Source organism: Malaclemys terrapin, chromosome 3 (assembly GCF_027887155.1).
Source record: "Malaclemys terrapin pileata isolate rMalTer1 chromosome 3, rMalTer1.hap1, whole genome shotgun sequence".
Lineage (NCBI taxonomy): Eukaryota > Metazoa > Chordata > Testudines > Emydidae > Malaclemys > Malaclemys terrapin.
This window is the reverse complement of record NC_071507.1, coordinates 159,243,545-159,259,943: the sequence shown is the minus strand read 5'-3', so window position 1 is coordinate 159,259,943 and position 16,399 is coordinate 159,243,545. Positions and strand designations below refer to the sequence as shown.

Sequence of the window (16,399 nt, the reverse complement as noted above, 5' to 3'; positions counted from 1 at the left end):
AAAAGGAAAATATCAAGCAGGAGCAGGAAGTTAGTATTACCTCCACATATCACACTGGTGAGATCATTCCTGTTATAATGTGTTCAGATCTGGTGTCCTCGTTCCAATTTTTTACATTCTTTTAATAGAGAGTCACATCGATGCTATTAATGACAAGTCTGCAAAACCTGTCTTACAGTGAAAGACTTAAGAAGCTCTTATATATCTTATCAAAGAGAAGGTTAAGATGTTAGTTGGCAGTCTATAGGAACCTGCACAAGGAGAAGATTGCAGCAGAGGGCTCTTTAATGTAGCAGATAAGGACCTAATGAGATCCAATAGCCATAAGATGAAGCTAGACAAATTCAGACTGGAAATAACATGCTAAATTTTTAGTGAGCTTTATTAACTTCTGGGGCAAATACAATAAGATTTGGGGTTTGATTGATAAATTACTGGCTAAAACTCTACAGCTTCTGTTATGCAGGACGTTAGAAGTCTATGTCAAATTGTAAATGGCATTTCTCTTATGACTGCCTTTTGGATTGTAACCTTCCCTACTGCCTTCACTTTGCATTGAAACCTCCATCATGAGTTAAGATATCCTGGGGATGTTGAAAAACCAATCAAAACCTGACAAGCACAGTCTATTCTGGACACTGTGTGTTCATGCCAAGAGAGGGATACCTCCTAGAGAGCTAAATGTGAGAGTCATCAACTATGAAAGACTCTCCTTTACTTCACATTGGAGGGGTCGCTGACTATGAATGGACTCTCTTCACAGAAACCTATCTGAAGTGGGTCTGTAATAATGTGGTCTAAGAATATGGCTGATATAACCACCTCACCCAGAAGTGACTGTTTTTTTTTCTCAAAAGGTTGTGGTTCTCAAAGCACAGGGACCTATCTCATTGCCTGAAACAGAAGATCCCTCTGGAGAGAGTGGAGAGAGGAGGGAATTTCCATAAAGGACTTGAACTAAATCCAGGGACTCACAAAGTGGCGGGGGGGGGGGGGGGGTGACATCAGACTGAGGTGGATTGCTTTCAAGAGTTCACTTTCCTTTGATCTGTATTTTTGGGTGTGTATTTAAGAAACTCCTTTGCTAAGCCTGTGTTTCTCTGATTTACTACCACATTGTCTCTGAAGGGTATGTGTTGGCATCCTTTCGTCTGTGAGAGATGGTGGGAATTGCAGCCTATGATGTAGATGGTTTGCAATGTCTTATGTGGCTGAATAGTCCAATCTGAAATTTACATGATCTTTGGCAGTTAGTGCAAATGTATGTATCTTGGTTGGGAGCTGCTTGCTTCGAACAGGCTCTTTTCTCTTCAAGCTGTAGGAGCCAGCTTCTGTCATGGACTTTGATACCCCGATGAAGACAATGTCACCACTTGTTACGATATACCCTGATGGAGACAATGGTGCCATTTGTTATGAAGGATATAACTTCAAAGGGTACAACTAGGAAACCGGAGCTTCTATGGGAGAACGTGTCTAGGCAACTCAAAGGCTCAGGAGGGCAGATGCACTGGTTCAAGAACTAGACAGCTAGATTTCAGGGTTGCACTGCCGTAGAAGGGTGTCAGAGATGGGCTCTATAGCTGGGGAGTGTGCTTGAGGACCCCAAGGTAGGAATAGTGATCAGCTACTACCCAGACTTAAAATCAGGCATGTGCTTAAGTACCTTGCTGGATTGGTGACGCAATCACATTACTAAATGAAGGACATTGCATATCACAATATATTTACTGAAGACCAATTTCAGTGTCTTTGGTCTCCAGCTTTTATTGTTAAAATTAAATGTAATCAAATAACATATTCAATAGTTAACTGTAATGTATTTTATTAAGAAGAGCAACTTCACATATCAAATGTCTGCCAGAACTCTTGAAAGCAATCCACCTCAGTCTGTTATCTCAATCACAACAAAACAAAGCCTTAATTTGAAGTACTGTACTTCTGACAATATTAGGATAATCCATAATATTTCAAATGGGACAGGCACTACAGTTGCTTGGAGTTCCACTATTATTACAGATTCCTAGGTATGAAAATGATTGATGCATAATGATATTCTTTATTAAAAGGCACTTTGGCTATGTGTTCTAAAAATATGTAAAAATTAAATCTAATTTAGTTTGACATAGAAATGGAAGTAACCCTGTGAAGTAAATAAAATATATTTGCATATTAACTCAGTCAAGATGTAAAGTTCAAAATTTAAAATATGAAGAAATGCTCTTTCAGTTAACATTGCTACATCTGGCAATGTATTTTTCAATGTGTCATTTAGGACAGATTTTCATCCACTACATATGGCATCCAAAATGAGTGTATCACATGATTTTTTGCATAGCATTTCAGTGGGTGTAGCAGGTGGAGTCAGCCTTAAACCTTTTTTATTACTGTAGGTAAAGTTTAATAATTATTAGGGCTATCAAGAAATTAAAAAAATTAATCATGATTAACCATGTGATTAATCACACTGTTAAACAGTAATAGAATACCATTTATTTAAATATTTTGGATGTTTTCTACATTTTCAAATATATTGATTTCCATTACAACACAGAATACAAAGTGTACAGTGCTCACTTTATATTTGTTTTTGATTACAAGTATTTGTACTGAAAAAAAAAAAAAGAAATAGTATTCTTCAATTCACCTAATACAAATACTGTAGTGCAATCTCTTTATCATGGAAGTCGAACTTACAAATGTAGAATTATGTACAAAAACCCCAGCAATCAAAAATACAACAATGTAAAAGTTTAGCGCCTACAGTCCAATCAGTCCTACTTCTTGTTCAGCCAATTGCTAAGACAAACAAGTTTGTTTACATTTACAGGAGATAATGCTGCTCTACAATATCACCAAAAAGTGAGAACCGGTGAATTGAAAAATACTATTTCTTTTGTTTTTACAGTTCAAATATTTGTAATCAAAAATAAATATGAAGTGAGCACTGTACACTTTGTATTCTGTGTTGTAATTGAAATCAATATATTTGAAAATGTAGAAAACATCCAAAAATATTTAAATAAATGGTATTATATTATTATTATATTATTATATTATTATTGTTTAACAGAACAATTAATTGTGATTAAGTTTTTTAATCGCATGATTAATCGCAATTAATTTTTTGATCGTTTGACAGCCCTATATAATACTAAATAATAATAGTGTGCCAAGTGCTCCTTACAGGCTTTCTTCAGTTAGGAGAAGCAAATATCCATTTTACATGAGGTGGACTAGTTGTAGCTCAGTGCTCCTGAAAACGGTAGTTTTTGTTACTGGTGAAATGCTGTCATAGAAGGTAATATGAGCATCATATTACGTAACTGGCTGTTACGTCCCAGTTTTCTTGGGAGTGGCATTTGGTTGATCTTTCCAATGAAATGGGATGAGACATTCTCTCAGCAATAGGTGCTTGGCTCTGACCTGGATTAAATTATTCTGGGTTGATTAGCCAGTTCATTTTTCAGGATAGTAAATCAAGATTCTGCAGATTTTATAACAGAGGAGAAGAATGTTGCTTAGGCCTCCTTTGTGGTCACAGAATGAAAATATGTGAACTCCTTCCACTATCTGCAGGGTTCTGGATCCAGTATCCATTTCCAAGCATTTTCCCTTAAGGGTATAGTTTATGGCATGTTCAATTTGCAAGGTTTCACAGTGATGAAAATTGTTGATTAGAGTGTGAAGTGTGAAGAATGCCATGATTATAGTGATAGTTATATGAATACACGTGGAACTCTTTAGCATCCGTGATTCCTTGGTCCACCATATGCTCATCAGGACAGCAAAGTAATGCATGTGGCATGTATTTGTGCCATCACATCACTGTATCCTCATGTATATTGTAATAAAGGAACATAATTATAAGGTCCAGATACTTTGCTTACCTATTTTTATGTGCGAAACAGTGGTTTTTGGATTCAAATAGTAGTACTGATGTAGTCATTATGCTACCAACTCTTCTGCTTCTCTTCTGCAATGTCCTTATGCATATTCTGCTGACAGCCATATGGTGTTTATGCTACCTGATCTCTGGGTTGAGCAGCTGTCTGGAGTTCAACAGGAACCCTTCTATTCACAGTACATTCTGTAACATTTGTTCAGTATGCTAAAGTTGTCTTCTGAGCTGTATTCAAAACTAGATTGCTGTATGTATTGGCTTTTGATCTGTATTGGTAAAGATTCCTCACATGATTTGAAGGCTGTGTTCTTTTTTACATGGCATTTGCATGGATTATTCCCTGTTAATCAAGAGTGATATCCTAAAATCATATGATACAATGATGATTACTGTACAAATATCTTGAAATTGAAATGAATGAATAAATAAATAAATGCCCCCTGAGTCCTTAGTTTGGTGTGTGGCAACCTCATCTAGAAGCATTAGTGACATTGCTAGGTCATTACCTATTTTGGAATTAACTGTTGGGCTGCCTCATGGAATGTATCCATTATATAAAAGAAGCATAGACTCTGGTGTCATGAACATACGGTGTTTGTTTTCTGTTACATCAATTACACATAGGCTGCTACCACCCTACATCTTGGCTGCTTTACAATATTAATGACCCAGACACAAATATTGCTGTTTTACATTTCTGCTTTTCTTCATTTTGAATAATTCCTGTGGAATACCAAAATAATGTTTACAAAGGCATATGGACATTGTGTTAATATAGTACATGCATTGTAATTGCAAGACATTACAGAGCCTTGCAAGTATCTATTACCAGCTGTACACTTACCATTTTCCCCCTGTGTGGCTGGTTATGCACTTTATTTTCATGACAGCCAGGCAGTGAGAACCTATCTTGCACTTAAATGGAATATGATAGTTATGTTTAAGCCCAAGCAGTAATAATTATCTCCATTGAGCATCATGTTCAGCTCTTTCTTTGTATTCCTAATATACCTATAGCCATTTTGTTAATTTGCAGAAGTTTTCATTTACCTTGCTCAGGTCATCTGTGTAGTTTGGATCACTTGGATGCATCACAATTTAGACTTCTATAAGGAGTGGCATTCGGATTAAAAAATTAGCACTATACAATATCAATAATGTACATGTTAAATGGAATAAGAACTGGTTGACAGACTCAAAGTAGTTATCATTGAGGAATCATTGAGTAGGGATGTTTCTTGTGATGTTCCTCCTGGATCAGTACTAGGTGTGATTGGAATGCTGCATATAGTTCTGGTATCCACGTTTTGAGAAGTATAAAATTGGAGCGGTTGCAGAAAAGAGCAACAAAAATGAATTGAGGGCTGGAGAATTTGCCTTACAGTAAAAGACTTAAAGAGCTTAATCTATTTAGTTTATCAAAGAGAAGACTGATTACCGTTTATAAGTATCTTCGCAAGGAGAATATATCAGGTACTAAAGGGCTCTTTAATCTTGTATAAAAAAGGCACAACCACAAATGTTTGGAAGCTGAAGCCAAACAAATAAAAACTTGAAATTAGGCACACATTTTTAACAGAGGGTGATTAATCATTGGAACCAACTTCCAAGGGACGTGGTGGATTCTCCACCTTTTGATGTTTTCAGATCAAGACTGAATGCCTTTCCGGAAGATATGATTTTGCCAAACTCATGTTATTTAATGGCTGGTGATGTACAGGAGGTCAGACTTGAGGATTCAATGGTCCGTTTTGGTCCTGAACTCTATGAATACAAATCTATGAGCCCCAGAGGGAGGAGGATTTCCCATGGCCATATAGGTTGTCTTTTTAATCTGAGATGTACATCAGGTGATTTGCAGTTCTCCACAAAGGGAAAGACAGTGAGTCAGTGTGTATATGTGTGGACTGAGCTGCCTGCAGTTTTATGCCTCTATGGTGGCCAGGATTCTCAGAGCACAGAGTTCTAATGATAATTGGACTTTGTTGTACAAGATTACCTTGTTGTGACATCAGAATAAATGATCTGGTATGCCAAAGACAGCTGGCTGCAGCACATAAATGGTATGCCACAAATTAAGTGTGAGTCTAACTTGAAACTGTTATGTTCTCTCAGGCTTAGTCCATATTTGATTTGGGTGATTGCTCAATGATTGTTGTTAATGTGAGCCAGACCTGTATTTACTGGCTACTAGTGTGAGTGGATCCCTGATCATTACAGCATTCCTTGTTCAGGTATTCTATACATGATGCATCACTTCTGGTTGTCTCAGGCTGACTGCCTACTTTATTTTGACTTGTCCTTGATGTAACATGTGTGTTCTCATGAGGATTAACTGGATAAGGAGCTAATCAGCCACTCTGTGTATTGAGCTTCCGCCTTGTTATAGAAGCTGGCTCAAAGTATTGGTAGTGCCTCCTCTGCAATTTTGAATCTGCCTGGTGGCAGGAGTGCATGCACCATACAAAGAGCTAAATAGTAAATTGCTTAGGTTATCCTTTCACCACCATGAAGGATGTTTGAGTCCCACTATCAGGACAAAGCATTGCTCATGTCTGTGGGACTCTTGCATAAACCAACTTCATGGCTATATGGATTCTCCTCTTTTTAAACTATTATAGGCTGCAACTGCAATGATATCCAAAGATTGTAATCTCATCAGGCCTGTTTCTTCTGCCTGCTGTTTCTACTATCTCTTTCCCTTTCTCTCCACTACCCATTTCTTCTTTCTCTTCTGTAACAGTAGTTTAGCTTGTGGCAGTACTTCAAAGTAGGGAATGAGAAAAGGAAATGGGGGGAAGTGGTTGAACTTGTTGGCAGGGGAGGCAGTTGGGGGAAGGATTTCAGGCTTCAGATGCAAAGACAAACTCATATTTAAAAAGGAGAAATCCCAATAACCACTGTGTTAAAGGAAAAGAGAAATGGGGGAAAAGATAGTGAAAATCTTCCTCTCTCAAACATTCCTCTATTTATTTACATAAGGGATTTCTCTGAGTCACTGAGGATCGGATCCTAGCTGTGCACCACTGAGAGCCAATGCCCAGCTGTAGTAATACCAGCAAAAGCCCATACAAATCAAGGATTTGGACAATCACTGTCCATAGCCATAGGTTATTAAAAGAGCCTACAAATGGCCAATCTCTTGTAGCTTATTGCTATGTTGTATAGCAGAGAGTCCTGGTATAGTTAGCCCCATTCTTGGGCTTTTCTGTGAGCTTCATAGGGACACATTTCACTTTGTTATGCTGCCATTAAACCTTAATATGTGGGGGGTGTATAATCCCTTATTTTGTGGCTTTTATAGTGGTCTGTTGCTTAGAATGTATCAGGCTGTTTCTGACACTCTCTCATGTTGCCATAGTGCTCGTCAAATTATCAATGAGTTAGCTTTTCATTGGCAGAATAATTCCTTTCTTAGGACTGCTGTTGGATATATGTTCTGATTGTGCCCATGTACCTTTCCATAGCTAACTGTGGTATTGTTCTACCATCCTCCATCTGTGTCCTCATTAGCCCCGTACAATCAGTGTGTCCCTTCCCTAATTGTTCATGTGATACATAAAGCTGATGCTCCTACACTGAAGCAGGTGTTAGTGGAAAATAGCTGCTGTAGAGTATTTAACATGACAAAGCTATGAATTATGCAAATTTTACCCCAATTATCTTCACTCACTGCCCTTCATATGCCCTATGCCTTGTTCTGTGATAGGAAGTGAAAGGAATGTGCAAAGAGAAGACACCCTATCACACACACTGTGCTTGGGCAGCACATGATATAGCACATCTGCAAACACTTACCTGCAAAACCAATATGCCTTGCATTGTCTGGGCACAAACTCCCTGCCTAATAATTAATGTCAGATGGGATTGGCTGCATTGTATTGAAATATAGCATCAGTATACATTTGAAAAATCAAACCATGGCTAAACAAACCCTATGGCATCAAATAAACATTCCAGTACTGCAAAATGTGAGTACTATATACAATTTCCCTGAAGTGTTATAATTTGTGCTTGAAGCATTAACACAATTCACTGTGTTGCAGAGCAATACACATTCGTCAAACAGTAATAGAGCGTCTCTTTAAAATGGATCCAACTTGGTGGTGCAGCATGAACATCCAGAATAACAAAACTGTTGTGTTACTCTCATAGCCATTCTACTTCTGTCCCAGGAGAGAAATTAAAACAGTTCCTGAAACATATAGCAAAGCTATAAACCATGTAAAGCAATATCAACATTTCCCAGAAGCTCTATTTATTACATTACCAAATTTTTTATTCATGAACTTTGCTCTAATTGTGTTAGTATCAAAGTATATTATTTTTATTGATGATAATAGTGTATGAAAGTAATTATGCTAGTGATTTTAGCATATTAGCTTATTTGTGATACTGATAAAATGTAAGCTTTAAAAATTCATAACAAGTACAATTTGCATATTACATATGTATATAGTTTTGCTTCCTAAACGTATTTGTTTAACACTCCATTATATTCTTGTAGGGCCTGAGCCTGAATTTCTTGTGCAACTATATGTCATGTTTAATTCAGTAAGACTGTTAGGATGCACAAAAGAAGAAAAAGTGGGCCTATAACCTACCATAGTGTTTTTTTTTTATTCCTGTACTTCAATTGTAAACTCTTTGGGGCAGAGACTAGCTTTTTATTCTATGAGTGATTCTCCTTCCTATGTGCTACAGTCATGCAAATTTATAATAATAATGGAAAGTATTTCTGCCAGTGAGATGCAGGCTGTAGAGTATTCTCTGAGCCAACGGAAGCCTTAGCACTTTGAATAAAACACTGGAAAATATACAATAAGTATTATCCTGTATTGCCAGGGGGATGGACTGGATGATCTAGTAGGTCTTTTCCATCTCTATCATCTATGATTCAGTATAAGCCTGATTCAAAGATCGTTGGTCAGTTGAAAGAGTCCAATTTATTTCAATGGGATTTTAATCATATCCTATAAGCATTCCAGACTTTGCACTGCTTTTTCTGTGTTCAAGTTAATTCCAAATAACAAAAAGAGGGTTTCCATTGTACTGCACATGAATATTAGGGGTATTTTAGAATACTAACTGCATTTTATTTTTACATATTATTTTCGTACAAGGAATGTTCAAGCGTAGTTTCAAGAAATATGAGCTTGCATTAGTTAAAGCAGACTATAAAAAAATCCATAGTACCTTTGAACCTATATCAACAAAAGTATTATAGTTAAATATTAGACTGAGGAATTTGGTAAATAACTTCAGCAACTTGTATTAAATCCGATGCATACTCTCACGGGAAGTTGTTTGACTGAGAAAATTCATGAATAGTACTACAGTTACAAGTTTAACCACAGATTTGACTCCGAGGTTATGGATTGTGTTGCATAATAGGTAGGTTGAGGTCATTTATCACTTCTCTGTCATGCTCCTTGGTTAGCATACTGGGGCTGTGGTGCTACATATCGAATCCCTAATCCATTTGGGTTAAGAATGACATTTGGGGCTTTATCATAATGGATATGTTAGTATTCCTCCAATAGAGTTTTACAAAATGTGATTAGGTTGTTATAGGATTATTATATGGGGCAGAAGCGGGACAGAAAGAGTATCTTTAGACTGATAAATAATATAACATTTTCAAAGTGTAGGATTTTTTTTTACCTTGCCTCTTTTGAAGTTAAATAAGATTTGTCCTCTAGTGCTGGAGTAAAGTGAACATCTATATTCACTAAAATTTAGTTTTACATCCACACAATACATTGATACTTTTTGTTTACTTATTTTAATATTTACAGACTTCATTTTCCTATCTAAGCCAGCACATTGCCTGCAAAGTATTTCTTCAGTTGAAATATTTTTTCATGGGATGATTTGAGAAACAAGTAAAACTGATACTGTAGAACAATGCTCTTCTTTCATACTCCTCTACCCTGATATAATGCGGCCCAATATAACACAAATTTGGATATAATGCGGTAAAGCAGCACTCCGGGGGCGGGGCTGTGTGCTCCAGCGGATCAAAGCAAGTTTGATATAATGCGATTTCACCTATAACGCAGTAAGATTTTTTGGCTCCCGAGGACAGCGTTATATCGGGGCAAAGGTGTATTTCCAACTACAGTAAAAGGAATTTTAATTAAACTAATTCTAATCCTACAACATTTGTGGCTTTATTAAAGAAATCCCAAGGTACTGCTATCACAATTGCACGGTCATCACTGCAGCACATTGCAACTTGACTATTTTTTTATGTCTCTTCTGACCTAACTCACTCAAATAATGGTCCAGATCTTTCCTGCTCCTGACTCAGGCTCAAATCCTCCCTTTTTCCACAGGTTAGAGTAAAAGAGTAGTCACTCTGTGGCTACTACTGTAGCCCTGTGACTGTAGTGGCTGCTGCTTGCCCCACAAGGACCATGTCTATCTTTCCTTTGTGTCTGGAAAATGCTTAGTGCATTCTGGGCATTAATGCAGTCTAATTAGTAACAATGTATCTTTCCAGTACTCTTGCTCATGTCGCTGATGTATAGGACATGCTGGGAGTCACCAGAGAGATTGGATCTATAGTGGACTTGGTATGTGGACCCTCTGTGCAGGGTCCTCACATCCTGCTCCATTACCCCATGCAAATGAGTAGAATAACACCAGTTCTGCAGAAGGCCATTGAGTAGGGAACAGGATTTCCTTCCATATTTTAAAGAGTTTAACTGTTTTATATTGTACTCTATGGAGAAACATTGTATACAACCACAGCATAGGAATGTGGTATCTTTTGTTCTCAGAAGTGCTGCAAGTAAAGCACAATTTAATAATGAAAGTACACCTCTACCCTGATATAACACAAATTTGGATATAACATGGTAAAGCAGCGCTCCGGGGAGGCGGGGCTGTGCGCTCCAGTGGATCAAAGCGAGTTCAATATAACGCAGTTTCACCTATAATGCAGTAAGATTTTTTGGCTCCCGAGGACAGCATTATATTGGGGTAGAGGTGTAGTAATTAATACCATGATACTCATCATGCTGACCCTGAACTTAAGGAAGAGAAGAAAGAAAATAGTGAGAGAAGAAAGAAAAGTTTAAAAAAAATGAAGGCAAAGAAAAAATTTTAAAGGAAATAAATGGGAGGAAAGTGAGATTGAAATGAGAAAGGGGAGACAAAGAGAAGTGGACCAAAATCACTGTTTATTTATATTGGTATTGTCAAGGCTGGATCCCCACTTTGAACTTTAGGGTACAAATGTAGGGGCCTGCATGAAAACTTCTAAGCTTAACTACCAGCTTAGCTCTGGTTCGGCTGCCACCATTTCAATGGATTCCATTCCTGGGAAACCTTGAAAAACCTTCACCAAATCCCTGGTGAATACAAATCCAAACCCCTTGGATCTTGAACAAGGAAAAATCAATCAGGTTCTTAAAAAGAAGGTTTTTAATTAAAGAAAAAAGGTAAAAATCATCTCTGTAAAATCAGTATGGAAATTAACCTTACAGGGTAATCAAACTTAAAGAGCTCAGAGGACTCCCCTCTAGTCTCAGGTTCAAAGTACAGCAAACAAAGATAAACACTCTAGTAAAAGGTACATTGACAAGTTGAGAAAACAAAGGAAAACTAACACACCTTGCCTGGCTATTTACTTACAAGTTTGAAATAGGAGAGACTTGTTTAGAAAGATGTGGAGAACCTGGATTGATGTCTGGTCCCTCTCAGTCCCGAGAACGAACACACTCCCAAACAAAGAACACAAACAAAAGCCTTCCCCCCCCAAGATTTGAAAGTATCTTGTCCCCTTATTGGTCCTTTAGGTCAGATGCCAGCCAGGTTACCTGAGCTTCTTAACCCTTTACAGGGAAAAGGATTTTGGAGTCTCTGGCCAGGAGGGGTTTTATAGTACTGTACACAGGACAGCTGTTACCCTTCCCTTTATAGTTATGACAGGTATCATGCATAATTATCACAGAGAAAATTAAGTGGGTGACTAAAATTTGCTTTCTTGTAGGCCCCAAGACAAATGACTAAGAAATTTAGATGCACCATTCCCATTAATTTCAATGGAACTTGGAAGTCCAAATTCCTGAGGCAGCTTGCAAAACATCACCCTAAGAATCTTTTAAACCTACAGTATCTTGATTAGACCAAAAACTTTGTGCGATGGTCTGTTTCTTCAAATGTGTTTTCAGAGTGCCTATGAGAATGGGACTGTGATTCTAATTAGGGCCTCTGGGTGCTAAAGGAATAGAGACTTTAAATATAATAATATTATTATGTATCATGCGGTTGATAGCATTCAAGGTTATTTTTACTATTCTGTTTCTCTCTCTGTTTTTTTTTTTTTTTTTTTTTTTAGACACCTTATGTGATGCTCACTGGAACAGGTGCTAACCAGTTTGCTGAGAAGCTAGGCATACCTCAAGTGCCTGTAGAAGAGTTAGTAACAGACCATGCCAAAGCTGAATGGGAGCAATACCGCAAATACAAGCAGACTGTCAAATCACTTTTTAACACAGAATTGTAAGTAGCAATTATGGATATGTTACTGATATGGTTGACAAACACTAAGTTGGATTTATGCCTTTTGAATGAAGCTGCAAATACTAGTATGTCTGCACAAAAGGAAAGGAAAATGTAGCATAAATTGTCACATCATATTTGATTTTGTATATTTCTTGTTTTAGCAAAACAAGGAATGGAACATGGAAACTGAAGAAAGTCTTTGCTACCTAGTGATTTCTTAGGAAAGTAATTTTGTTTTGGATCTAGTTAAGGCTAGATCTTGGACCACACTCTGCATATTGGGTTTGATGGCTGAACTGTTTTTCATAATTCTAATAGCATGTGTACACATGAGGTGAACATTGAACTTTGAAGTACCAGTGAAAGCAAAGAGAGGGATTATGAGATCACATCTGGGTAATGGTTGAATTTAAGAGTTTGCTGTCTTAGAGGCAGTCAAAGATAATCTTCATCTAAGATTGAACTCCCAAAAGCCATCAAGTCAAAATGTAGCAACCACAAATGCATTCAGCTTGAGATGGTAGGCCCATGGACAAGTACTTCATCTTTATGGGACTAAAGAGAGACTCATCTTCTGCAGGAGCAAACTGAGACAAAATAGGGAAAGTGGAAATAATTTTTTATTCAAAGTAACATCCAGCCCAATTATGTTAGCAGTATTTGTCTTCGTAGGAAATCTTGTCTCCTAGTATTAACTAATTAAGTGGATTCATATATTGTACAGTAAAAGGAAATTTCTAAATTTCCGTAGTCACAGAAAAAATATAGGACTGTCTCAGTATCTTTGTGATAATGTTGCAATGGTCATTAATCATGTTTTAATTCAATGTTTCCCTGATAGAAATCTGACTCATTAAGCCACCAACAGATCAGTTTACTGAGAGTTCAACATCATTATGTAACTAATACAGCTGAGTATGATACAATGAAGCCACAGATTAACATTTTTTATAAGGAGAAAGATCAGAGAGAATAATTCTACCTGTTTTCAAATAGGTGCTTTTTTTTTTAAAGCACTATGTAATTATCTGCAGTAGCCTTCAATGTGTTAAATCTATTTATCAGTCTAAGCAAACATTTAATAAAAAAAATAAAACTAGTGTGGTGGTATGGTAATCATTGTTGCTAGGATTTTCATCTGGACAAAAGAAGTCTAATATATATTATAGTTTAAAACTGGTATGTTCTTTGATTGACTACTATATATTTTAAAATAATATCCAATGGAGATATGTAGTTATAACCAATGTGAATTTTGGCTCAAATCATCCCCTATTCGGGGGGGGGGGGAAATCAATATAGGTCACTAGATTTCTGTGAGCTCACAGTGTAATACAGAGGTTAAGACAGTAAATGTGGCCCTTGGATTTATAAGAAGGGGACTAATAAGTAGAAGTAGGAAGGTGTTGTTACCACTGTATATGACACTAATGAGACCATTACTGGAATATGGTGTTGCATTCTGCTGTGGACACAAGATGTTGACAAATGGGTAGCACTCAGAAAAGTGTGACTAGAACTACTCAAGGTCTGGAAAACCAAGCTTACAATGAGATAAAGAAGCTCACTCTATTGATCCCAGGCCAATGGGGGCTGTGGAGAGCGGCATGGGCAGAGGGATGTGCTGGCCTCCGCTTCCCGTCGCCCCCATTGGCCTGGGACGGTGAACCGCGGCCAGTGGGAGCCGCGATCGGCCAAACCTGTGGACGTGGCTGGTAAACAAACTGGCCCGGCCCACCAGGGGCCTTCCCCTGGCAGGCTGCATGCCAAAGGTTGCCAATCCCTGATGTAATCTATAATTTTAGACTGACTTGTATTAGAGGCATTACATTAAAGTTCAGTTAAAACAATATAGTAAGAGGTTATTACATACAGCAAAGTAAACTCTCTATACAGTTTAGAACAGGGGGCTCACCTGAGCTAATCACATAACATTAGATTGGGTTCTTTGTAAATTGATAGTGCTGGCCAGCCTCTTGAGTTAGTAGTGACAATGAGTTGTTTCGCCAAGTGGCAATTAATTAATTAATGTGTTTCAAAATAAATTCATCCCCTATTCCCTTCAGTCCTCTTTTCTTATATCTTCCTTTCTATCTTACAAAGTGGAATGTAGAAAATGTATCTTTTTCTTTAGACATCCTTTCTTCACTCCAATTTCCTCTAATTTTCTCTCTCCTTTGCAATAGTCTTGCTCTCCTTATCTCCCTTCTCCTGTTCTCAATCTTTTTTTTAATCTCCTCCTCATCTCCCTCCCCATCAACTTCCCGGTTCTTTCCTCTTCCACTTCTGATTGCCCAACTCTATTTACGTAACTTATAATACTATAAACTAAACATTTATTTTACTATTCTATAGTAACACTGATCCAAATTCTCTGCTAGTGCAATTCCCTTGAGCTCTATTGAACTGAACCCATATACATCAGCAGAAAATTTAGCCCACTGTTGTACATGTGGATAGCACCTTCCCTCCTGCAGGATCTCAAGTCATAGGTACAATCACACAGAGTGTAAGGGACAACACAAAATTGTTTACCATGGTGATGCTCTTTTTTAGGCCATTAGTAAGTAACCATTCTCACAACAGTACCATGTACCTCTCAGCTGTATCTCCACAGATGGAAACCTGAATGGAGCTGAGACATCTGATTTTTTTTTAAATTCCTCTCCTTTCCTTTCCCCCATCCTTTTATCTTTCCATCTGTCAAAAGAAATGCCATGTTTCAAGCTGCCGTACCTGACCTCACAGCCTTCCACTAACAGGATTAACAAACACAGTAAAATGGGAAGTCATTGCTCGTTCCTACATTACTTGGGGGGGAAAATCTGGATTTTTATCATGGATTGTTGATGAATTTGGCATTTTAGGGCCAAGTTCAAACACAAATTCCACTGTCTATACAAGCACTGGATCGAGGGGCTTGTGTTAAAACAGTGATAGTGTTCACAACCTCCACTTCTCCAATGGGCCTGCAGCCAGTGCCCCCCCCACAGCTGGGTGCTCTGGACAGGGAAGTGGCATGATCAGAGTGTCTCTAGGAACATTAGTCACAAGTTAGGACTCCCCTGGGAAGTGGAGGACTGTAAACATATCTTTCTCTCCTCCGTAGTAGCTTTCCCCACTGGTGCAGAGGAGTGATTCAAGCCCTACATCTTTTATTTAGCTTGCAAATGCACAAAATTAAACATTTGGAGGGATGCTGGGTCTTAGAGACATTCAGCTCAGCATACCCTTTCCCCTCAGTTCGTGGGGAAAGAAAGCTATAACTCATTTTATAAATTAATGTAACATCATGATCCAGCTCCTCTATCTTGCCAAAGCTCCTCCTGCAAAGAAAGAGGTTTAAAAGGCAAACCTATTCTGTGTCCATCTTAGAGTGTAAGCTCCTCAGTACAGTGACCTATTTTCTTTGTCACAGGTGTGCATGGTGTTTTACAGGCAATATAGAAATAACCACCTACAACACCTCTGGAGTGTTGCCCCACTGGTGAAGAGATCAGCTGGTGCACAGCACAGCACGCCGTACAACAATGGAGGGACTTGAGTCAAAGACACTAAGATAAACCACTATTTTATGCAGAATTAATGTCCTAGCACAGCCCAGACAACTTCATTTTGTCAGGCCTCCTCTGAAACTTAACCATTTAGCTTCCGCCAAAGATATCTAGCTCAAAAGGATAAAGAATTTTGTGAAGCTGTTGTTCTAGGAATCTAGATATTTCAAACCTAATGCTTATCACTGCAAAGCCATTCCCTTGAGGTCCCACTTCCTTCATGCTGCTTGTACAAAAAAAAAAAAAAAAAAAAAAAAAAAAATGCAAAAACCAACCAAACAAAAAACCACACACACACTTTACCGAGAAAGGTATAAGGTAAAAAGAAAAGAAAGGGAGATTGAGAGAATGGATTCTGTTGCTCAAAGCGAAGGAGAATAGAGTGTTGTTCCAGGTCAGTGGCTTAGCACAAGGGAACATTCCCATG

At 37.9% G+C, this 16,399-nt stretch overlaps 1 protein-coding gene across 5 annotated transcripts in view; it reads left to right on the top strand.

Moving 5' to 3' along the window:
- The window catches only part of LOC128834874 (isoaspartyl peptidase/L-asparaginase-like), a 253,892-nt gene that overhangs the window by 94,434 nt on the left and 143,059 nt on the right, over window positions 1-16,399 (top strand). For all 5 annotated transcript variants that reach the window (XR_008444511.1, XR_008444512.1, XM_054024027.1 and 2 more), the window contains exon 4: window positions 12,252-12,415. Coding sequence is in view for 3 of the 5 variants with exons in the window: in XM_054024027.1 (XP_053880002.1) it covers window positions 12,252-12,415 (164 nt within the window). In the remaining 2 variants the exon portion in view is untranslated. The remainder of the gene's footprint in view (window positions 1-12,251; window positions 12,416-16,399) is intronic.